Raw genomic sequence first — 25,070 nt, 5'->3', positions numbered from 1 at the left:
CCAGCTGTTCTATCACCCCATCCCGGATGGGCAAAGATGGCATACCATCACATAGCTACGAGCCCAGGACAGAGGGTGCGAGATCATCACCGGTCATTGCCCTGGAAGATGCGGGGGATCGTCAAAGAAGAACTTGAGGTGAAGCTAGCCTTGGGGGTCATGGAAGAGTCCCATAGTGAGTGGAGAAGTCCTGTTCTAAAACCAGACTGGTTCACAAGGTTCTGCATAGATTTTCAAAAAGTAAATGCGATCTCCTGCTTTGATGCATACCCATTGCTATGTGTAGAAGAGATTCTGGAACAGCTGGGGAATGCCGAGCTCATATCTACTCTCGATCTAACAAAGAGATACTGGCAAATTCCCCTGACTCCTGCTTCCCAGGAGAAGACAGCTTTTGCCATACTGTTCGGCCTCTTCCAATTTATGACCATGCCATTTGGGCTACATGGGGCCGCTGTGACCTTTCAGAGGCTTATGGAACAGCTACTGCGGCCACACGAGCAATATGCAGCGGTCTATATCGACGATATAGTGATATACAATACCAGCTGGGATGACCATCTTAGACATCTCACTGGGGTGCTGCAAGCCCTTGGAGGGCTTGGCCATCAATATGGCTTTTCCAAGTGTCACCTAGAACAAAAGGAGGTAACATATCTGGGATACACGGAGGGGTGGGGCAGCTGTGCCCACTCATGGATAAGGTCTAAGCCCTGAGAGACTGTCCAACCCCCACGACCAAGAGGCAGATGAGACAGTTTTTGAGCTTGGCCGGCTACTACAGACGTTTTCTTCCAGCGTTTGCCACATTAACAGCACCCCTAACAGACCTGATGAAAAACTCCCAATCCAAGAGAGTACAGTGGTCTAGGGACTGCGAATACGCTTTCCAGACCTTGAGGAGGTGGTTAAGTCAGGAGCCAGTCATTTTTCACCCAGATTTTTCAAAAAGGTTTATACTCCAGACCAGTGCTTCAGAGGTAGGCCTTGGAGCAGTCCTGTCGCAAGAGCATGAGGGGGAGGAGCACCTGATGCTCTATCTGAGTAGAAGGTTATTCCATCACGAGACAAGCTACTCCACAATAGAAAGAGAGGGACTGGCTGTGAAATGGGCTATTGAAGCCCTATGGTACTACCTGTTGGGGAATCCCTTCCAACTTTTCACAGGTCATGCATCCCTGCGATGTCTCCATTCTATGGAAAGAAAACTAATGCCAGGATTATGAGATGGTACCTTGCCCTCCAACCCTACCAATTTGAGGTACTTCACCACCTGGGACAAGCCCATGCAAATGCTGACTTCTTTTCCTGGGTAGGAGGGAGGGAGGAGAGGACAGGACGGGGGGCAACTGTCTGATCTGGACTTGAGGGGGGATGGGGTGTACTAATCCCACACTTCGCCGCTGGGGGCGTGCCAATCATTGTGGGCCCAGGCGGCCATGCCCCCTTTCCCTTGCTGTGCATGCTCCAGGTGAAGAAGCCAGATAAAAGGAGTCAGTCCAGCTCAGTCAGGGTGGGCGCCAGAGGAGGAAGGATGTACACTTCCAGTTCCTGCGACGCTCCTGGTGGTAGAGCCTGAAGACCTGGACTACGCTCCAGGTGACTTGCCAACAGCAGAGACTGCTAGGGAAGCCAAGTCGCCACCCGCTGAAGTGGCTGCTGCCTGCTCTGTGTCCCAGCCCAGAGGGAAGTAAGGCCTACAGATTGTCTGTTTTGCACCACCACAGGGCTGCAGCCTGATTGCTGCTTTGCTGTGCCCAGGAGGCTAATTCACCAAGTGCTGGGGGCTGCAGGGCCCTAGACTGTTTATGTACCTGCCCAGGGACTGCAACCCAATTGCTGCTAGGTACTATTGCCTGTCCCCCCTGCTGTTTGTTTCTGTTGTCTGCTCAGAGACCATGGACTAGTCGGTTAAGTGACCCTGTCAGGGCCGAGACCCACTTGGCCGAAATCACCCACATAACAGGGAATCCTGACGACAGGGTGTACCAACCCAGCAATAGGCTGACGGGGGCACCCCAACTTGACACACAGGGCCCCCATCACAGAGGGAATTGAACTTGGGTCTTCCACATGCCAAGTGAGTGCCCTGAACACTTAGCTAAGAGTTATAAGGATGGCTGAAGCATCACCACTGGCCATTTTGTAAACAGTACCTAAATTCTGGGGGGGAGGAGGGGGGAGTGGCCAAAACTACTTAGTGAATTGCTGTTGAATTCATGAAGAGGTTCTAGTCTACCAAAATCTCATTATTTTTTTTTTTTGGTGAACAAACTATTCATGTGGAAAAAGTCACCCAGCTCTAGCAAGGGTATTACTCATCAGAATGAGCCCTGGGAAAAATCTGTGACTCAGCATCACAATTCCTCCCCTGCTTTTCCTTTTTTCCTGGGAGGAATTAAGTTGCAACAGCTCTTTCCCTGCTCATTTTACTCCCTCCTCCCTGGCCGCTCTCACTTTGGCTCAGCTCTGCTGGCCGGTGCAGTTTGGGGGTGGAGCCAAGGCTCTGCTCACTCCCTCTTACTTGCTTTTGGTGGTGGGAAGTATGCACTCTAGACCTGTTAGGTTTTGCAGGAGGTGGTGGCTTTTTCCCCAGTGGCCATATAAGATAAGAACACAATCTAACCCTAAACAAATTGTTCAGTTGCTTTTAGTCTCAAAGTATATATGAGTCTTAGTGTAATACCTGTGGAAATGCCTATTTCATTGTATCTAATTGAATCTCCCATCCCCCCCTGTTTTCATTTGTAAAATGACAAACTCAGCCTCTGTCTACAAGCTTCAAAGGGCTGTCAGAATAAAGAGCAGGTTTTGCAGCAGAGATTCCGGACAGCTTTCAGGGACTTCCAACAGTGGCTGGTCAGTTCAAAAATCACCACTGCCAAATGTTTTGACATGCCTCAAAATATCAATGAAGCACTGACAAGTCTACAGAAAATACAGGTAATTGCACCAGAATCAGATACTGATTTAAGAGGGACATGATTAGCTTAAAACCAATACATCTGTCTGAATTTTGTTTACTTACTATTTTTAGTTTACTGTTGTTACAGCAAGACTAATTATGACTATAACTGAGAAGGACTAGAGAATTATTTTTTTCTCTGTTTGGTTTGTTTATTTTGTGGATAGCCATTTTCACTATTTTCCACATTGTAGGATATGTCTATACTGTAAACACAGGGTGTGATTACAGCCCAAACTCACAGACCTGAGCAAACTTTACTCTAGCTAGCTCAAATCTCAGTAGTGCCGGAGTGACCTATCCAGGGTTTTGGATGGGCTTGTTCAGCCTGCGCAGAAACCCATTCTGCCAGAGCTTCACCATTTGGGGACCCAAACCAGCTAAATTAATGTTAGCTCAGGTATGTCAGCTTGAGCCGCAGTCACACTGTGCGATTAAATTTAGACCTACTCATAGTCAGTTTCCTCCATCCATCTGGATCTTTCACACAGTGACACAGAGGAAACATATGTTTTAAAAATAGGAAAATGTTTGTAAAACAACAACACAAAATGGAAGGCAAGACCATTATGTGGTACCTGAAACTATTTCAAAGTAATAGTTTCTGCAAACTTTTCATCATGTATGAATATAATCTTTATAATGTAAGTAAAGGACCATAAACATGCCAGCAGGCAATTAACTTGTATATTTTTCAGTTAAAGGTAATACTAATCCTTCTTCAATAGTTTATCTGCAGATTCCAAGTCCCAAAAGAGATAATTTTCCCCTTGGAATTGTACTTAAAATTTTGCTTAATGTTGGATTAATGTCTCCACTTTTTCATCGAAGGAATCCCACTTTAGGAGAAAATTATTTGGCTGTTTCTGGTAATGATGTTTGGGAATAACAGAAATGTCAGCCCATTTGTCATTCGAGCAGTGACAAGCAATTTTTATTCATCATGAAAACCTTGCATGATTAAAATAACCATTTGCTCACCTTCTGCATAAATTCATGATTGCTATGTACAGTATACACATTCTACATAAAAGAACTTCTGCTCATACTTCCTGGCATTTCTCAAGAAACCACGTTCACTTTCATTCCTTAATCCCTCCAACAGTTAGGAATCCATTAGCCTGTTTGATGTCAGTAAACATTCATAGGTTCATAATGTAAAACTTCCATTGACCTCAGTGGGGCTAGGTTTTCACTCACAGATTTTGGAGACAGAAGGGGCCATTCTGATCATCTAGTCTGACTTCCTGTCTAACACAGAACTTCACCCATTAATTTTTTGCATTAAGCCCATAACTTCTTAATCTGGAAGTAATTTGGTAAGGTAATTGTTAACCAGAAGCTTTATATTATGGCAATTCTGATCATCATCATAATAAATATCTGTAGTTATATATTTCCTTTCAATCCAAAGATTCACAAAATACTTTTACAATTATACACAGAAATTTCACCCATAACTGAAATACAGGTACTTCTGAGGTGGAATTTGAAATATCCACATTATGCAATAGCTCCATGAAGTGCAGAATACCTTGAATTGTGGAAGTAACTAAGAAGAATGTAACTACCACAATTAGCGTTTGTCCCGAATAGCAGGGTTAACACCCCTACGCTCTTGGGTTTTTTGTTTTTTTGTTTTGTTTTGTTTTTAAAGGCCTATGTGGTTATTGAAGATTCCAAGTGAGTTACACTGTATGTGTCACCTCAAAGACGATCTCTCCAGTAGCAAAGTAACTCAGACCACCATGCCTGGGTATTCGTTCAATATCTACTCTGAGCAAAGTCTACCTGCCACCTACTGAATCCCTAGTATTGCTTCTTCTTGCAACACATTGAGATTTTCAAAGCGGTATCCTATCCCAGTAAAGAATGGGTCAATTTATGAATTCTCACACAGTCCGAGCTTGTTAGTATCCCTTTCGTTTAGGCTCGTGGTACCTCTGGTCTAGGTTGTTGCTGTCCCTAAAGCCTCTGATTTTTACTGGGTATAAAGTGGAATGCATTTAAACAAACATGAGTTGGTGTGATTGTGAAAACTCTTTCTGCACATTATCTATAACATTATCTATCTAATTGGCTAATTTCTTTTGCCAAGGAATCCTTATCTGAAAGTGAAAATGGCCAGCGTAAACTAAACATTGTGGTGTTCAAGGGAGAATTGCTGAGCACTATTCTGCCTCAAGAAAAGGCTAAAGTTATCCAGGCCAAAGTTGTTACTGCTAAAGAAGACTGGAAAAATTTTGTCTCCACCCTGCACCAGAAGGAATCTGCTTTGGAGGTATGGAGCCAGTCAAACAGGAAATGGATTGAATAGAAACCTTTTCTTTTCTTTTCTTTTCTTTTCTTTTCTGATTACATGCATCTTGATAGACTGAGTGCTTTACATTTCTTGTTACTGAGGAAGGTCAGCTTTGCTGTCTGGTTCTTGCTCATGTGCTCAGGGTCTAATTGATCACCCATATGTGACATCAGGAAGGAATTTTTCCCTAGGTCACATTGGCAGTGGCTTGTGGGGGATGGGGGAGTCACCTTTCTCAACAGCATGGAGTGTGGGTCACTTGCTGGGTTTAAGTGGGTATTATTGTGTCTCGGTCCCTCCTATTCTCTGCCTATCACATATAATAGTTTAATCTCCTGTGGGCTGTAATATTTTGGCCTAATTTTGGTTGAGATTTAGTGTACAGATGCTGGGTGGTGGTAATTGCCTGTGATAGACAGTATGTCAGACTAGATAATGTGGTTCTCCCTTCTGGCCTTGGAATCTATGGCTCTATGATAACTAGTTCTAAGTGCCCCTAAATGATGCAACTGGAAAATGGCTAAGCTCAGAGGGTCAGATTCTGTCACCCTTACTCCTATTGAGTAGTTCTTTACCAAACAAGTCATCCCATTAATTTAAATATCATAGCTCACATAGTGATGTGCTAGTCAAGATAGAGGATGGTGGAATCTGACTCAACCTCAGCAGTTTGAGCTTCATCCAATACACCAAATAGCTAAGGTGCATGAAAATACATTGTTTTAGTGCAAGACTCTGATACCCTTGCTCCATGAGTAGTTTGACTGATTTAAATGGGCCAGCTCAAATAGTCTTACTCGTGTTTAATAGTACCTTGCTATCAGAATCTGGGCCTTCATGCAATCACTAGACCAAGTTTGTCCCACTGAAACATAATTAAGATTTACCCAAGCAAATATTTTAATCATAGATACAATGTGACACCACAGTAGTCTGCGCCTTTCAAAAGGTCTTATTCAAGTAGCATAGCTTTTATCCTGGGGAAGGATAGCTCAGTGATTTGAGCATTGGCCTGCTAAACCCAGGGTTGTGAGTTCAATCCTTGTGGGGCCGTTTGGCGATCTGGGGCAAAAATTGGGGATGTCACGCAGTACAGTGGACGCATCCTGTGCTGTTCTCACATGGACGGGGATTAATCCTTCTAAACCCAGAAGTTTCAGTCCCATATCCTAAATCTTTCATTCTGAAGTGAATGAAAAGAAAATTAGTCAAAAAAAAATAGAGAAAACTAAACTACTTGAATTATGCTGGTTAGAGCTTTTTCATCCACATTGATTGTTTTAGATATTCTCCTCTCAGCCAATGGAAGGAGTCCACAGGAAAAATATGCAGTCAGCAAGGGCTTTTAAAGGCTTATTTGTAAGGACTTGAAAGTAAAGCAAATTACAATCAGAAAGTAATGGTTCAGCTAAGCTCTTGGCTGTGAAGATGTCCTTTTTAAAATCATTTTCCCCACTCTGGATCCCAAACGTAGCCTTCCTCCTGATCATTTGTGCAAGGTAGGAGAGAAAGCAGAGCTGAAATGAACCTTTCACACCTTAGCATACCTGTGTATGCATACCTCTGGGTTTGGGTTATAGTTTGCATAATAACATTGCAGCAAACTTAGTCATGCACTGACTTTTTTTTTAAATGTGCACATCACGTCTCCACAGAACTTAAAGATCCAGATGAAGGACTTTGAAGCAAGTGCTGAGCCTCTCCAGGACTGGCTGAACACAACTGAGAAGATGATGCAAGAAAGCAGTAGTCGACTGCATGACCTCCCTGCAAAGAGGAAAGAACAACAAAAGTTACAGGTGATAAGGGCCTAAAAACACATCCAGCCATCCCTAGCCTGGTTTCCTGTGTCATGAATTCCTAATAAATGCTTGATCATGCTGGCACCCTGATCTCCAGCTAAAGGCCGCATCCAGTTTTGGGGCTTACTTCAATCTTCAGGCAGATTTTGTGTCTCAGCACTTCTTGATGACATGTGTTGTTTCCTTTCTGTGTCTGTATCATGCACAAAATGATCAACTGTTGCCTTTTTTTAAGATGCTTGCTGATGGCCAGGGCATGAATTTCCATGTTAACAGGGCTGCTTCCTTTCTTTTTTGCTTGCTCTTTTGCACCCGCACTTAATAGTAACATGCTTGTGCTTTACAGTCTGTCCTTGAGGAAATAAGCTGCCACGAGCCTCAGCTCAACAGGCTAAAAGAAAAAGCTCAGCAGCTGTGGGAGGAGCAAGCTGCCAGCAAAAGCTTTATGCGCAGAGTGTCTCAGCTATCTTCTCAATACCTAGCTCTAAGCAATCTAACCAAGGTAATGCACCCCCACTGTGTGCGCTTTCCAGCAGTTCTTGTGAATGTGACAAGTGAAAACGAATGGTTGAATTCTGAAATATCACAACTGTCCTGCTGCTGTATTGTATGGTATGTCTGCTCTATCCTATGTCTGAGGCTTGTGGTATAGAGGGGAAAGGTGTGTGTGGATCGTTTACCTGATTGAACACTGCGCAAATTGTTTTTTCCAATGCACTGGTCTGAGAAGAGAAACTGAGAGTCCACATACGTGGGATATAATTCCTTCCCTCCTCCCTGCCCCCCGCAAAAAATGGTAGTTTGCGGGGAGTTATGTTTTAAATGAAACAAATTTGGATGTTTTGAATGAAAAAAGCAAGCCATGATTTATGGCATTTAGGATAATTTAGTTTGATAATCAGTATCTCCAGGAGCATGTACGGTAATTATTTTTCAAAACTTGGGGGTATTTTATACAGAATCACAATACTGAAATGTTGCTAATACTTAACCAGTCCTCATATTAAAGCTTAATATCTCCATTATGAATTTCTGTGTCTAGAAGTTGGTAGATTGGTTTCAGCATTTTTAAAAAGCATTTGTTAGCTGTTAGGGGCTTTTGAGTTATCAGAGCGAGGTAGCATTCTGTAGTGGCGTGGGCACTGGATTGAGGCTGGGAGACCTGCATCTTTTTCCCATCTATCCCACTGACGTGCTGTGTGACATTGGGCAAGTCAGCTCACCACTGTGTGCCTCCCTTTCCCCTCTTACCTTCTGTCTTCCTTGTCTATTTGAATTGTAAGCTGTTTAGAACAAGGACTATATCACTCCTGCAATGCCTATCATGGTGGGGCCTTGATCTCAGTTGGAGATCAAGCAGGCACTACTGTAATATAAACAATTATGAATATTAGAAGTGTGTTATTGGAGACCATTTAATATGAGACCATTTAATAAAGTATCTCATTTCTATTTTTAATAATTACTAATTTGTTAATTTGTCAACTAAGTGTACTCAAATAGAGAAATATGAAACATATAGTCATATAATATACAAAAATATTGTATATAGGGCCATATCATGCTCTTCATGATTAAAAAAAAAAAAACAAAGGAAGGGAAAAGGAGTATGGGGAAATTCTCACAAGTTGAAACTAATGGAATTCCTTGCATATCTTAAAATCAGAGACTGGGAGTTTGTGGCATGTTACACACCCTGGCTCTATGTACCTTCTTATACGGGGCAATCCCAGAGATCTGGACCCAAAGCGTCAGCAGGGTACCAGTGCTTGCACAGAGCTGTGAGATGCGTGTGCTCACACTGTGTACTGCCCGCAGTTCCTAAGTGATCTTCGGGGGCAGCCCTGTGCGGAGTGTGTTGAAATAATTCATTCCTGAGGCCATGAAGGTATGGATAAGGTAAGGCAAGCTCCATATGTGGAAGAAAAGGGTGTAAGAAAATGGAAATAGGCCTAACAAAAACCAATAGCTGGAAACTGAAGTGAGACAAATGCAAATGAGAAATTATGTGCCATTTGGGGTCCATTAACTACTCAAAATCTCTCTGCCATATGACACTTCAGAACATAGACCAATGGGCTGAATTAAAGATAGTACTGAAATTAAGGGGTGAATTTACTGTCCACAAAGTCAGGTTTTATGTCCCTCCTCTAGAAGGATGATAGACTATGAAGTATACCTATTTTTATGGAGTTAAGCCCTAGTATCTAATATTATTTTAATAATTCTTTGTATTTAGTTCTGTAAAAAGTATATATTGAAGTGGCTAACTAATAGGTCTCAAAATGTAATTGTAAATGGGGAATTATCATAGAGGGGCTGTGTTTCCTGTGGATCCCTCGGGGACCAGCTCTTGGCCCTATGCTATTTAATATTTTTATCAGTGACCCAAAAGAAAACATAAAATCATCCCTGATAAAGTTTGCAGATGACACAAAAATTTGGGGAGGAGGAAATAATGAAGATAGGTCATTGATTCAAAGCGATTTTGGTCAGTTGGTAAACTGGGCACAAGCAAACATTACATGTTTTAATATGGCTAAATGTAAATTTATTCATTAGAAACAGAGAATATAGGCCATCCTTACAGAATGGGGGACTCTATCTTGGGGAGCAGTAACTGTGAAAAAGTTTTGTGGTGGAAGCAGATAATTACTTGAACATGAGCTCCAAATGTGATGTTCTGGCCAAAAGAGCTTAAGCAGGGGAATCTCAAGTAGAGGTAGAGAGATTATTTTACCTATGTATTTGGCACTTGTGTGACTGCTGCTGGAATACTATGTCCAGTTCTGGTGTCCACAATTCAAGAAGGATGTTGATAATTTGGAGAGGGATCAGAGAAGAGTCAGAGAATGATTGAAGGATTAGAAAACATGCCTTACAGTGATAGACTCTAAAAGCTCAATGTATTAGCTTAACAAAGAGAAAGTTAAGGGGTGAATTGATTAAAATCTTAGATATGTGCATGGGGAACAGATATTTAATAATGGGCTCTTCAGTCTAGCTGAGAAAGGTATAATAATATGATCCAATGACTGAAAATTGCATGTAGACAAATTAGACTGCAATTAAGCCATACATTTTTAATGGTGAGAATAATTGACCATTGGAACAATTTACCAGTTCTTATTATAGATTCCCCACCACTGACGATTTTTAAATCAAGGGTGGATGTTTTTCTAAAAAGTCTGCTCTGATAATTATTTGGGGGAAGTTCTGTGACATGTGTTACACAGGTGGGTAGACAAGATTATCACAGCGGTCCCTTCTGACCATGGAATCTATTAATTGAAAAAATGTAAATGAAAATGGCTACTTTATGTAAAAAAATGTCTCACTTATAAGTAAGTCCTTCAAATGGTTTTGCTAATGTAGTTTTTTACGAGACTGACTGATTTGTTATACACTTAGATCTATTGATACATTGCATAGACTGAAAAAGGGAGCATTTGAAGAGCCAAATCTTCTAATTTGGGGGACTAAATGTAGTGTACTTGTAAAATTGGCACATGCATATGGTGTGTGCACTGCTCATGCAAAGCAGATAACTGCACGTATATGCACTTGAGCATGCAACATATGCATGAAATATGGTAGACACAGTTTAGCCACCTGCTCTAAGCGCATATTGAGCGGTAACAATCACTGGAATGGTTGGCAGTGTTAATTTCCATATGAATTTCAGGAGAAGGTTTCCAGAATGGATAGGATTGTCGCAGAACACCATCAGTTCTCTCATGGCATGAAAGAACTCCAGGACTGGATGGCTGATACAGTACATATGCTGGAATCTTACTGTCTCCCCACAGCAGACAAAAGTGTTCTAGACAGCAGAATATTAAAGCTGGAGGTATGTTAACAAATGGCTACAAAGATGACGCACACAGGACACATTACTTCAGTTGCTATGAAATAGTGACCACTATAAGTAAGTTTGCAAAATTCAAACACCAATTTTTCATTTACCTCAAAAAAACATTTGGAAAAATGTTGCCTTTTGGAGTAAAAAGGATAAGATAAGATAAAGATATACTGGACCATTGTGACATGGAAAATGGTGTAAATATTGAAGAAAAAAATTTCAAGATGATATGTCGTTAACTAAGGCTATAGAGAAAGTATGATATTGTTTTTAGTTACACAATCATACTGTGTCAAATGTTACAAGTGACTTAAGTGCTGTATTGTATAACCATCACATTCCGTTAATGTAGTTTGTTATTTGTTTGTAGTAACTAATGCATTGCTCATTTAGGGGTAGATTGTGCCTCTCAGATAGAATCTTGCATTGAGGGTGTTACACTGCAACACCACGGTTGGGGGGGAGTATTGCGCTTAGAGAGAATATGCCAACTGATATCACTATACAGAAAACGTTGCAATGCTCTACCAAAAAAAAAAAAAGAAAGAAAAGGTGGTGGGATGATCATGTTTACGTTATTGTCGGTAACATTGGGCATCCCCAGCATTGTCAATCTCCAGCATTTAAAAATCCTGAGTCAGGCCCCAAAAATTATGAGAGCTGAAATCTCATGATTTTTAATCAAATCATAAATTTAGCATTCTTTTCATTTGCTTTCTGTTTTGAGGCGGGTTCACGTTTTCTGATTTTTCTGCGCAACCATAAGAGCTAGACAGTTACTTTCTATTTTTAATGAAAGCTGAAAATCCCATACGTACACAACTCCAGGAGCTGGGGTTTAAGAAAAACAGCAAATGCTGCAAGATGTGATAAAATTGTGAGAGCTGGCAATACTGGGGTCACCGGGTTTCAAAAGTCGAGGCACCGCAGTGTTGTAGGTAGGTCTTAAACAGAGTTTTATTTCAGCACCAGAGCAGAAGGGCTCTTTCACCTCAAAATATCTCCAGGTCTCCATGGGTCACTATAGAGACAGTGAGAGTTCTAGTTCCTATTCTCTTTTTCTCCATAGTGTTCAGCTTGGAAATCTGTAGAACAAAGCCCTTTCTGCCCAGATTCCAGGAAAACTCTCTCTCTCCCTGAGTGCTAGGGTTTCTCTTATGGCCCAAACCCTTCCTTTGAAAGGCCTCTTTTACTAGGGAGACCCAGCTGTCAAGCCCACCCTCCCAATAAACAGCTTGTACAATCCATTCAAAGTGTAGTGTAGCAGCTTCTTTTCTAGTAACATTTATTAATCATTTCCTCTCTTTTTGGGAGAAGGACTACATACATGTCACAACAATGAGGCTAGAACAAGGTCTGTTTGCTTTCTAGAGACTGTTATCAGTGAAGCAGGAGAAGGAAATCCAGATGAAAATGATGCTGACAAGAGGAGAATCTGTTCTGCAAAACACTTCTCCGGAAGGAGTGCCTGTCATTGAACAACAGTTACAGACACTTAAGGAAACGTGGGCTTCTCTCTTGTCCTCTTGCATTCACTGTAAAAGGTAAAAAGAGATGTGAGTGGGGAATGGTAACGGGAGACAACACAGTTGAAAATATTAGTATTATCTCCAGAAGTCATATGATTACAAGACAGGCAAGGTGGGCGAGGTAATATCCTCCATTGGACCAACTTCTGTTGGTGAGAGAGACAACCTTTCAAGCTGCACAGAGTTCTTCTTCAGGTCTGGGAAAGGTACTGAGTGTGTGTCACAGCTAAATGCAAGGTGGAGCAGATATTTTAGCGTAAGTGGTGAGCACTATTCTAAGGGACCATTCAAAGTGAAGTGGCCTGCTAACACCCCTGTAGTCATAGGACAAAAATATGGTGAGCATTACTAATTACAAACATTTCCAAGTTTCAAACAATCAAGACTATTTATCAGTAGATAGTATCTGCTCCCTAATGTATGATGAGATATAAAGTATGGTACTTGGAGTCAAGTCTTATAGATTCTATTCCTTTATACCATGCTTTACCCATATATTTACTAGAGCTAGTGCACACATGGTTGAGGGAGATGCTGGGACTGCAAGCATCCTGTATCCACCACTAATGTCCTTTACTGTCCCTTTTCAGATGTGGGCAAGTAGCCTCAATATTGGTACCCTTCTATATATTAGCCAGCCAAGATCTGTAGCACTTTTCATAGGGCAGTTCAGCATATTACATGTCTCCTTTCATTCTGTCCCCCTAACAAACCTAAAACTTGAATGACTGTTTATTGCCTTATCTAATTGCTAGAATAATATGAGATACTGAATATCAACTGATATGTATTTTTAAATTGTAGTCAGTTGGAAGGAGCGCTGTCCAAATGGACAAGTTACCAGGATGATGTTCGTAAATTTTCCAGCTGGATGGACAAAGTGGAAGCGAGCATGAATGCTTCTGAGAGACAGTGTGCAGAGCTGAGGGAAAAAACAGCTGTCCTCAGTAAAGCAAAGGTTTGTTTACTGTTACTATAATCTTAAGAAAAATCCTCCGTGGTGGTATGAGTAATAGTTTTATTGTATGTTATAATGGAATAAATATTACCATGATGTCTAAACAGACAGATACAACTGTTTGATACTTAGCTTCTGCCCTGGTGTATGCACTAGAAATCAGGCAGATAGCTGTTCAGATTGAAGTCCTGTTTCCTCATTAAATTCTGCTGCTGCAGCCATTAACTGCTGGGGGGAGGAACAGTACTACAAACCATACTAGACAGGAAATCTCTCCATGGTAGGGTGAAGTTCAAATTTTGGCCAACTGACTTAAAAAAAAGCCTTAGAGATCAATCTTCTTCAAGTTTATATTCTCATAATTCTCTCATATTCTTGTTCAAAATGGCACAATATGCTATGACATTAGGATGGACATGTTTTACTTCACAGCATTGTTTCTGAGCTGGTGTATATAACTACACAGAGTGCTGGGCAACAGTGAATCAGTCCCATTCTGCATTATAGTCATACGCTGCATTTAGTTAAGTAATAATGTGTTTTGAGTCAGACATTTGATAATAGTAAATAGTAAATTGATATAAGTAAATAACAAGGAGTTAATGGCCCAAAGTGAAGCCTCAGGAGCTTAATCCAGGTGGTTATTAATTGCCATGCAATGTCATTATTGCTGTTATTTCTCCAGTGAAGTCTTATGCGAGGTAGTTTCTTACACACATGCACATCCTTAACCACTTTAATATCTGAGTGCTTTTGAGTAGTGCATTAAGCAATGTGGCTACCATCTGGCTGTGATTCATTCCCGCTTTCATCCTCTCCCCAGGGAGAGAGGGGTATGTGCAGTGGAGTTCTATTTTGATAGGTATCTCTGGCTTTGGATTTTTTTTTCCCCTAATGCATACACTGCTATGTGTTTATGAGAGAAATAGCAAGGTGGAAGAAATTAGTCTTGCACTTGGAGGAACTTGAACCATATAAATTCAGTGGGCAAAATTCCACTGTCACTTAGGCCTGTGCAAACCTATTGAGAAGAGAATCTGTAAGAGCAATATAAGTAAGCAACAAACTAATAGGCCAAAAAAACCCCACTAATTACCTTACAAACAAACAAGCTATCCCTGGACTTGTTTGAATATTGATCATTAGTAAACCTGTTCATTTACTCTATGTTATGCAGTTACTCAGTGAAGAAGTGTTGAGTCACAGCAGCCTATTAGAGACCATTGAAGCAAAAGGCACTGGCATGACTGAGCATTATGTAACACAGCTTGAACTCCAGGACCTCCAAGAACGATACAGGTTCCTCAAAGACAGGACAATGGTACAGTTTATCTTGTCAGTACTCCAGTGTTTTTCTTTGAGTTTGGGGTGGAGGGAGAGAGAGTCTGTTTGTTTGTTTGTTTCAGAATTTTTAATGTGTATAATTTGGGGGGCAGATTTAATATGTCTGGCTATCTTGAATTCAAAAGCAAAACTCTCATTGACTTTAGTATGGCTAGGATTTCACCCACCCGAAAGCTTAGAAACATCAGTGCAAATACAAAGAAGGATTTTTGTTTGACCATGAATGCATGTCATATGACAAATGTAAACACTTTGTATTTGTACTGATGTTAAGTAATTCACCAAGGGCCTACTTTTACAGTCACTACTAAATATAGTGCTTAGTACGAGGCTGAGTTCCATTGACTTCCGTGTCATATGATCCATCAAAGTAAGTGCTACACTCAATGGTAAGTGCTTTTGGAAAGTTTGATGTCAGAGAGTGATGAAGGCTGAAGCAGTTTTAATACAGTATCTTAAAAAATCATGAACTTTTGAAAATTATATGTACTGGCAGAAACTCATCTGCAGTCGCGCCACATTGGGCTGTGATTTTGTGGCATCTGATAAAATAATAATCAGTGAGGGCCTGGACAAAATGTGAATGGGAAACCTAGGTGCAAGAATAGGGATTCTCTATCAGCCCTGCATAATGCTTGGGTCATTGTGGTGGAGGTGCTATCTTTTACATGAGATGTAAAAATGAAGCCTAACCCTCTTGTAGTCAGCAAAGATCTCATGGCAGATATATTAAGCCTGGGACTTAACCCTAGTGTCCTGAACAAACTTCTCTGTTGGTAATTACAGAAATCCCCCTGCAGTTTCAGTTGTAGATAATCTTTTAGTATTGCTTCTGAAAACACCATTCTGTAATGTTGCTGACATATGATGGCTATGGTGTTGTGCCCCAGATATGGCAGTGTTTTAGGGCCAGATTGTGAAATCAGAGGGACTACTCATGAAAATGATTGTTTAAGTATAGGGTTCACTGTCTAGTTCTTAGTAATCAGCAAAGTTATCTTTAGATATAGCAAAACACTGTGAGATTCTCCATAAGGAATGCTATTATATACTGTAAATAAGAGGTGGAACTATTATTGTATGTAGTTGACAAGGGTCTGAATTCCTGAAAAGAAAATGGGCCAGATTCTGAGCTCACACATGTGGCAATCAGGAATAATTCCAATTAAGTCACTGGAGTTGTGCTAGTTTAAAAACAAAGTAAATGAAATAAAAAAGCAGGTCCATTGTTAGTATTAATCAATGCTTTAACTATAAATGTTCTCAAACCAAAAGACCAGATCCAAATAGCCTCAAACTGAGCCAAAGTTCCCATCTGAATCTACATCTTTATCTTCATAGATGCCCCCTCTCTTTCTGTAATTACACAAACCATCCCCCTGAATCTAGACCTCCTGAACTTTGGGAAAGTTCAGCTCTAGATCCAAACTTTGTATTTCATTTCTAGGATTTATAGTTTACAATACTTTAGTCCTGCCTTGAGTGTAGGGGACTGGGCAAGATGACCTCTCAAGGTTCCTTCCAGTTCTATGTTTCTATAATCTCTTAACTGGTTGTGGCTCAAATGAAGTATTTTTAACAAACAGGAGGCTGTAACCAAATCTGAGAAACTGCTTCACTTACATCATGAGTACCAAAGAAAACTGAAGGCCTTTGAAGTATGGCTGGAAAAGGAACAGGAAAAACTGGAGTGTTTATCATATCTTGAAGGCGATGCTCAGACACATGAGTCAACGCTCCAGGACCTACAGGTATAGTATGTGTGGCACGGCACCCGATCTAAATGAATTCCATTTGTCAAATACAATAACAATAATTGCATGACAGAGAGGTTGTATTCCTTGTTTATCTTGGGGAAAAAATTAAAGCACAGTAATGCCATTATTTTGCTGTTGTTTTTTAAAACATGTTCTAGACATGCAAAAGACTTACACGGCTTGATTTTCAAGTGCACTTCAACAGGTCCTCCCATTTGCAGGCACAGATAATGACATTTACTTTATATCTAACAACTTGATTTCTGGATGCAAATGAAAAGTCTATGTTACCCATTGTATTGGCACAAAATGAGAGTGAAATCCTGACTCCAATGAAATCAATGGCAAAAATCCCATTCACTTCAAAGGGACAAGCAATTCAACTCCAGCCTATTAGTTCATCTCAAGAATGTAAGAACAGCCATACTGGGTCAGACCAATGGTCCATCTCGCCCAGTATCCTGTCTTCTGACAGTGGCCAAATACCAGGTGCTTCAGAGGGAAGGAACAGAACAGAGCAATTATCACGTGATCCATCCTCTGCTGTCCAGTCCCAGCTTCTGACAGTTGGCAGTTTAGAGATGCCCAAAGCATGGGGTCACGTCCTTGACCATCTTGGCTAATAGCCATTTGTGAACCTATCCTACGTTAACTTATTTAATTCTTTTTTGAACCCAGTTAGACTTTTGGCTTTCACAGCATCCCATGGCAATGAGTTCCACAGGTTGACTGTGTGTTGTATGAAGAAGTACTTCCTTTTGTTTGTTTTAAACCTGATGCCTGTCAATTTCACTGGGTGACCCTTAGTTCTTGTGTTACAGGAAGGTGTAAATAACACTTTACTCTTCAGTTTACTCTTCATGATTTTATAGACCTCTATTATATCCCTCCCCCTTAGTTGTTTCTTTTTCTAAGCTGAAGTCCCAGTCCTTTTAATTTCCCCTCATCATTTCCATTGTCCTATTCTGCATCTTTTCTAATTCTAATATATCTATTTTGAGATGGGGAAACCAGAACTGCATCCAGTATTCAAGATGTGGGCACACCATGGATTTATATAGCCTCATTACAATATTTTCTGTTTTATTATCTATCCCTTTCCTAATAGTTCCTAACATTGTTAGCTTTTTTGACCGCTGCTGCACATTAAGCAGCTGTTTTCAAAGAGCTATTTGACAGCTCCAAAATCTTTTTCTTGAGTGGTAACATCTAGTTTAGACCCCATCATTTTGTATGTATTGTATGGATTATTGTTTCCAATATACATTTGCACTTCTCAATGATGATTTTCATCTGCCATTTTGTTGCCTTGTGACCCAGTTTTGAGAGATCCCTTTGTAACACTTTGTAATCAGCTGTGGACTTAACTGTCTTTAGTAATTTTGTATGGTCTGCAAATTGAGCTACCTCACTGTTCATCCCCTTTTCCATAGCATTTATGAATAAGTTGAACAGCACAGGTCCTAGATCTTTGAGAGACCCTACTACTTACTTCTCTCCATTGTGAAAACTGACCATTTATTCCTACTCTTTGTTTCTTATGTTGTAACCAGTTACTGATGCATGAGGGAACCTTCCCTCTTATCCCATGACTGCTTAGTTTGCTGAAGAGGCTTTGGTGTGGGACCTTGTCAAAGGCTTTCTGAAGGTCCAAGTACACTGGGGATCCTTCTTGTCCACATGCTTATTGACATCCTCAAATAATTTTATTAGAGTGGTGAGGCATGATTTTCCTTTACCAAACCCATGTTGATTCTTCCTCAACATATTGTGGTTCATCAAAGACTTTCTTCAGTTTCTTACAGTTCCTTTTTATGGCTCAGACTATATTATTGTTGTTATTGGTACTATTCTTTTATTTAAATATACAGTGGAAGTAGAGCAAAAATATCAGGTAAAATCTAACATTTTCAGCTGAGTCATTCTTAGAGTTTCAGGGGTAGTTTGAACTCAGAACTCAAAGAATCAATGCCTTCATGAACCAAAACTGGCCAAGTGGTTCACACAAACCACTGCAAACTGAAACGGGTCAGTTTTCTCGATCTCTAGATATAATATACTTTGGGCTTTGGTTTTGTTAATTGATTTACATTTTGCACAAGGACTCTTTTGTATAAGGTATTTGCTACCCAACTAGTGGGCTCAGTCCTGCTGCCTTTCAACTCCCGGTTGAAGTCTTTTGACTTTTAGGGAATGAGTTTTGTGACTTCCAGTTGACCCCATATATCAGCCCATAAGTCCATAGTCACACCAAACTTTCCCAGTTTTGCAGACTGCAGTAAATCTGGCCTGAATTTAAGTCTTTAAAGGGAAAACTTCGTACAACTCTCAGTCTACAATATAGTTAACAGTATTACAGTAAAGTACTGTCAGGTTCTAAAAGCCAGAACTAAAGGGATCTGAAGATGAAACATGATACCACTTTTTCTCTAAATCAGCTGAAATAAATCCATACTATCACATTAGAGAGTATTTTGTTCATTGAGTCTTAAGTCTTTCACGACTTAGCAACTGAGTGAGAGAGTTGTTTTTTTTTTTAGTCCTGTTCTTGACCTAGCAATAACACAAAAGGGCTATACAGTATTAATCAAATATAACATATTTATAAAGTTGGTGGGACAGTTTGTAATTTAGGGCTGCAAATGTGAAATACCCGCTATCTTACACGTGATTTTTAAAGGGATTAAAGTCAGTGTGGATATGCTGTCTACAAAATTATACTTTTAAAAATATTTACATGGAAGGAAAGTTTCTTAAAATTAAGGATGGGATATTTGTTCCATAGAAATAAATGTGAAAAGAAGTATATGTTTCAGGTTGCTGTGTTCTTCTCTTGTGCAGTGTTTGAACAGATGGTCCCTTCTTGGCTTTTTTATTAAAACCATTTTCATTCTGTTCCGGAATTAACAGCAGAAACCCAAGTGTGTCTTCTGTTTCAAATATCTTCATCAGAAAACTGGGGACCATCATATTCTGTAATTTGGCTAGCCCATTTTGGTATCAAATGGATTTATGACGAACCTGAATTGCACAGTCTCAAAATAAAACCAGACTGGCTTAATACCCTGGAGGAGAAAGTTAATATCAGGACCTGGCAACAGTCTAACAGAGTAAAAACCAGCACGTTATAATTCTTAACTATAAAGGATGCCGGGAATTAGTTTGTAATTGTATATGAAATATTTACAGGGAAAATACTGGTATATTTATTACTAAAAAATCTGGGCCATAAATCTCCAAACCAGCTGTTTCCTGATTTTGTATGCCTTTTTTTCAATCAACTTTCTTTAAAACGTGGTACCCTTTGTGGCTGTTTTTACCTACATAGGGCAAAAATAAGCATCTGGCAAAGAGCAATGGAAAACAGGTCCAGGAATCTAATGAAACAGATTTGGTTTTAAAAGTTACCACATTGGCAAGCTAGTAGTATCCTGGCTGCCAGCCCAAAAGCCTTGAGTTCAAGGATGTGCTGAATGGGCTCAGGGATCCCAAGTGCCCATGCCAACAAAGATGACAAATGTTTTGGAAGTTATGATCAGCTCAGCAGCTAAGGGAGGAACATATAGCACATTTTGGCCATAAATGTATCCCTTAATTCATTGAGCAACACTAGTGATTGTGTCAAGTAAAATCTCTGCCAGGCTGGATTAGTTAAGATGTTCACAACCAGACTACCACTGAAGTGGTATAAGGTACTCAACTTTAAATACACTGGGTCATGTCATGGCTCCATTGAAGTCAAAGGGAGTTTGGAGCTAGGGTTTTATCTACTCTGCAAAACATGCTAACCACTGTTAGTGTAAAACATGTGAAGATGTTATCCCTGTAATTGTACACTTGCAGGAACTACAGGTCAATTGTGCAGAGGGACAGGCATTACTAAATGCAGTGCTCCATGGCAGGGAGGAGGTGATATCTTGGGGCATACCCCAGATAGAAGACAGAGCACTGGAGTCCATGCGACAGGATTGGCAAGTTTACCAGTACAGGCTTTCTGAGGCCAGGACCCAGCTAAACACCACTCTGAATAGACTGAGGTTAATGGAGAAAAAGTTTCAGAAGGTAGATGACTGGCTTAAGACCCTGGAGGAGAAAGTTAATATCAGGACCGGGCGGCAGTCTGAGAGAGCAACAAAGGAGATGCAGCTACAGCAAATGAAGGTAATGACTGTCCATCTATTTGAGCAACACTGTATATATCACACATGGTGTATACATTACAGTGTAGTTCTACTATGAAAAATGCCTGTAAATACGACATTGCCATTGTCTCTCAGGGAGTCTAGATCAAACTTGCTCCGCTTACAGGTGAAGAGATGATTTTGCCAGAGCTGTAATCTCAGTGTGGGATCTGGAATTTAATTGGCCTGTAGAGTGCATTGGCACAACTGAAAGAAGAGTTTGGTCCTGGAACTGGAATCTGTTCAACTCTTTTCTTGATGAGGGAACCAGAATTGAATCCAGCACACTCTCCCATCACACTGTTGACTGTCTCTGCTGTACTGATCAGAGTAAACAACTACATTTCCAGTGTTAAGATACATGGTTGTAATCACATACAACTTGATAATGTCTGTCTTCTTTGTCTCAGAAGTGGCATGAAGAAATAACAATCTACAAAGATGATGTTGAAGAAGTTGGGGCATTAGCTCAGCAAATCCTGGAGGAAAGTCATACCACCAGTAGAATGGGAAATCAAGCTACCCAGCTTACCTCTCGGTACCAAGCTCTGATCCTTCATGTACTGGTAAGTAATGGTAATTCATTCATTATAATATTATGCAATGTCAGCAAAGGGGGTGACACAGGTAGGTATTATTTATTGGCCATGGTTACCACAAATTATTCATTGATATAGAATCCTCAAATCATATAATGTGCACATACAAGAACCCTCCCCTCTCTAGATTTCAGTGGGCTAGATGGATCTGGGCATTGTTAATAGGAAACAGACCTTTCGGCCAACTTCTGCAGTAATCATAAATTGTCACCATGTCATGGGTGTTAAACAATCTGTGTGAAATGTGTTGGTAGTCTGATTCTGTTTTCCTATAGACAGTTTGTGTAAGTTATCTACATCACAAAAAATATTCTCACAGGAGATACGGACTGATACCTCTCTTGGCAGTCCCAACAGGCAACTTGAGGGTTCAGTGTGCATGGACATTGAATGAATTTTAGAGAAGTGCCTTCAGGTTGTCATGGAGGCGCATTGGTAGGGCGTTGTGGGGAAATGTGAACTGGCAAGGTCCATCTTGCAGATCACTTCAGATTATGGTACTTTCAATCTGACACCTCTCACAATCACTAAGCGTACATCTACACTTAAAACACTGCAGCGGCACAGCTGCACCACTTCAGTGCTTCGGTGAAGATGTTACCTATGCCCACAGGAGAGTTCCTCTTGTCCGGATAGTTACCTCAGGTCCCCAAGAGACGATAGCTTTGTCAATGGAAGAATTATCCCAGCAACCTAGAACTGTCTACGCTGGGAGTTAGGTCAGTTTAACTGTGTTGTTCAGGGGTGTGCATGTTTCACCTACATAATTTCCTAGTGTAAACCAGGCCTAAATTCACTTAAAAATATAAAATAGAATTTTATCACCTGTACCCTCCCCCTTTAGTGCTAAAATATTACTCCATTTTAACATTAGTGATTGCTATACACACATGTTGAAAAGAGAATACAGAAAATCCCCATGAGAACAATTATCTGGTGGATATAAAAGGAATGAATTACAAGTCAATGAACTTCGTAAATTGATGATTCTTTCATAAAATAGTATTTTGTTGCTTTTATTAAACGTTCTCTTGTCAAGAAATGGACAATGATAAGCATTTCATTTTCTGTTTCCAACATTTGTTTGAAGGAACAAATAAAGTTCCTGGAAGAAGAGATTCGAAGTATGGAGGAGTCAGAATTAGCTTTCTGCACTTACACAGATTGGTATGGAGCCACTAGCCAGAACTTAAAAAATGTGGTAACCAAGACTGATGTAGTGGATAAAACAGCAATGGAGAAGAAAATGCAGAAACTAGAGGTACAGTACACTTGAACTTGGGATTTGTTAATCATTTTTCTTCATGAGTTAAGTCACATACACTAGTCCACATTTAATAGTGTACCTCCAGTTACTCATAATTCTGATTCCAACAGTCCAGAGTAGTTAACAGCATAGCAAACATTGGGTGTAAAATTTGATGTTCTCCTAGTGTGTGGAGTTTGATGACATTGGATTAATAGTTTGGTAACTCTTCATAGTGAAATTCATCTTAATCCCATTCTTCTAATAGAGGGTGTTTATATTTTGATTTAGTTTAAAATAAAAGATACCCAAATAATCATGTGGTATAAATTTTATTATAGAAATGTATTGTGGGGTACAAAACTTTTCCTTTCCTCCCACTGAACTAACCCAGTGGTAAAACTCACACTTTACCTCAGAGCTGTAAATGAATTCCTCAGTCTCCTTGCAATATTTAAACCTACTATGCCAAAGAACAGCTTTCAACTATTCCACCTTATCTTGTGCACTTTGTATTTGACAAACTCCATAAATAAAATTTCCTAGTTCAACTCCTGAAATTTCACCACCTCTGGCTGATTTCTATTACGTGGTTTTAAAACATTGTATCTTTAACGAAAGCTTTAATTCCTTTCTGAGATGCACACTGTTTTGTTTTTCCCATTAGCCATGCTTAATAAGCAGTGGAGAATGAAAGAATTATATTTTCTTGTATCTGTTCCACTTAAGCCAGCTTTTGAAATATTGACCAAAGTGATAAACCATGTAGTATTCACACTACGTCTACTGTCAGCATTCATTGTATTGCAATAAAACAGTACAGTGAATTTGAACTGTTTAGTTATCTCTTTTAAAGTGAATTTCTTGATTATGAAAAGTGATGAGCTGATAGTCTTGGAGAGAGAAGTCCGGATCCTCAGTTGGCAATATTGTGTTGAATTACAGCATGAACAGCACAAGTGCAAGCTTTTCCCTATCCCTAGCAGTGAGAAGTTTGCTCAATCTCTTTGGCCTCGATAGTTTGAAAAAGACATTGCTACTAGCATCTCTTTGACATAAAAATTAAAACAAAGGAAAATGAAAGGGAAAAAGACTCAGTCTGCTTTCTCTGTTAATCTCCATATTTTCCTTTACAGCTTCTTTTGCGTGACATGGATGTAGGCCACAATTTGCTGAAATCTGCCCGTGAGAAAGGTGATCGGGCTATTAAATACATGGAGGGAAATAAAGCTGACCAGTTAAGGAAAGAGACTGGTGATTACATGGAGCAGCTTGAAGAGCTGGCCAGCTCTGTCAGGAAGGAGCATATGGCCTTAGAGAAGTGCCTCCAGTTGTCAAAGGAATTCTCAGACAAGTACAAGGCACAGACTCAGTGGCTTACAGAGTACCAAGCCATATTGCACACTCAAGTGGAGCCGAAAACTGAATTATATGAGAAGAAGGCCCAGTTATCCAAATACAAGGTAAGAATTGATGCTGTGACTCCATTGTATGAATGAAGTTTTGAGCTAGAAGTCCTTGAGGTCCAAGTTTTCAGCTGTGGGGGCCTTAATAGATTCCATGAGATCCCTTATCTGGATGCTCAAATCATAAATGCATAGTATCTGTGCCAAAGAGCCAGTGTAAGCATCCAAATGTGGAATTTGGGTGCCATAATAAGTTCTCCATGTTTGAAGGTTACCCACCTGGGTCCAATTTTTGTTCTCATTTACATGGAATAAGTATGGAGTAACTCCACTGATATCAATAGTTATTCTGGATTTAAACTAGTTTAAGTGACAATAGAATTTGACCTGCAGTCTTCTGGAACTTTTCTGTCACAGCTGACATTGCCTCCTTATGCTCCTCTTTGTTTTCTTGCTATATTTAAGTTTTCTGTAGAATGGAAAATAGGTTATAGTGCTATATATGGTACTATTTACAACAAAGATAATGAGAATTAACCTGAAAACTGAGGGCCAAATTCAGAGGTGACATAAATGATGGTGTAAATTATATGGTGGTAACTCATAGAAGTTGTTACAGTTTAAAACATCGTGGGGAATGGAAGGGCAAGGATGTAGCAGGGAAAGCAACTAATAGGAGGGTGAAAAGGAAATCAAGATACACCTCTAATTAGTGCTTTTCCGACTACACACTGCCACCTCTGTGTGTAAATTACAAGAGTAATGTGTGTAAGTTACACATTTCCTCATTTAGCTTCCCCTACTCGGGATCTAAATTACACACCTTCTGTTGCACCTTTCCTTTGTATTCCTGAAGTGCATAAGTTTTCACCTAGCGATACATGCTAATGTAGATAATGTACTGCATGCAGTTGTTTGTATTGCCTCTGATTTTAACCCTGAATATTGAAGGCATGCAAACTCCTTCTCATCAGTCTACTAGTTTTATAGGTGTAATGATACAATGAATTGAGCCAAATTTTGTTCCGCAATACACTAATGTCAGTGGGGTTACTCTGGATTTATGCTGATGTAGCTGAAAGCAGAATTTGGCCATGCCACACATTTGGCTAATTTAAA

At 40.1% G+C, this 25,070-nt stretch overlaps 1 protein-coding gene across 1 annotated transcript in view; it reads left to right on the top strand.

The window, feature by feature from the left end:
• Positions 1 to 25,070, top strand: part of SYNE1 (spectrin repeat containing nuclear envelope protein 1) — a 483,717-nt gene that overhangs the window by 240,739 nt on the left and 217,908 nt on the right. The window contains exons 55-67 of the mRNA XM_077812159.1: positions 2,766 to 2,943; positions 5,064 to 5,246; positions 6,923 to 7,066; positions 7,416 to 7,571; positions 10,755 to 10,919; positions 12,303 to 12,475; positions 13,265 to 13,418; positions 14,596 to 14,739; positions 16,349 to 16,513; positions 20,363 to 20,680; positions 21,111 to 21,266; positions 22,390 to 22,560; positions 23,682 to 24,008. Of these exons, the coding sequence (XP_077668285.1) occupies positions 2,766 to 2,943; positions 5,064 to 5,246; positions 6,923 to 7,066; positions 7,416 to 7,571; positions 10,755 to 10,919; positions 12,303 to 12,475; positions 13,265 to 13,418; positions 14,596 to 14,739; positions 16,349 to 16,513; positions 20,363 to 20,680; positions 21,111 to 21,266; positions 22,390 to 22,560; positions 23,682 to 24,008 (2,434 nt within the window). The remainder of the gene's footprint in view (positions 1 to 2,765; positions 2,944 to 5,063; positions 5,247 to 6,922; positions 7,067 to 7,415; positions 7,572 to 10,754; positions 10,920 to 12,302; positions 12,476 to 13,264; positions 13,419 to 14,595; positions 14,740 to 16,348; positions 16,514 to 20,362; positions 20,681 to 21,110; positions 21,267 to 22,389; positions 22,561 to 23,681; positions 24,009 to 25,070) is intronic.

The sequence above is a fragment of the Eretmochelys imbricata genome, chromosome 3 (assembly GCF_965152235.1).
Source record: "Eretmochelys imbricata isolate rEreImb1 chromosome 3, rEreImb1.hap1, whole genome shotgun sequence".
In the NCBI taxonomy this organism is placed as follows: Eukaryota; Metazoa; Chordata; order Testudines; family Cheloniidae; genus Eretmochelys; species Eretmochelys imbricata.
This window is presented reverse-complemented; position numbering and strand designations above follow the sequence as displayed.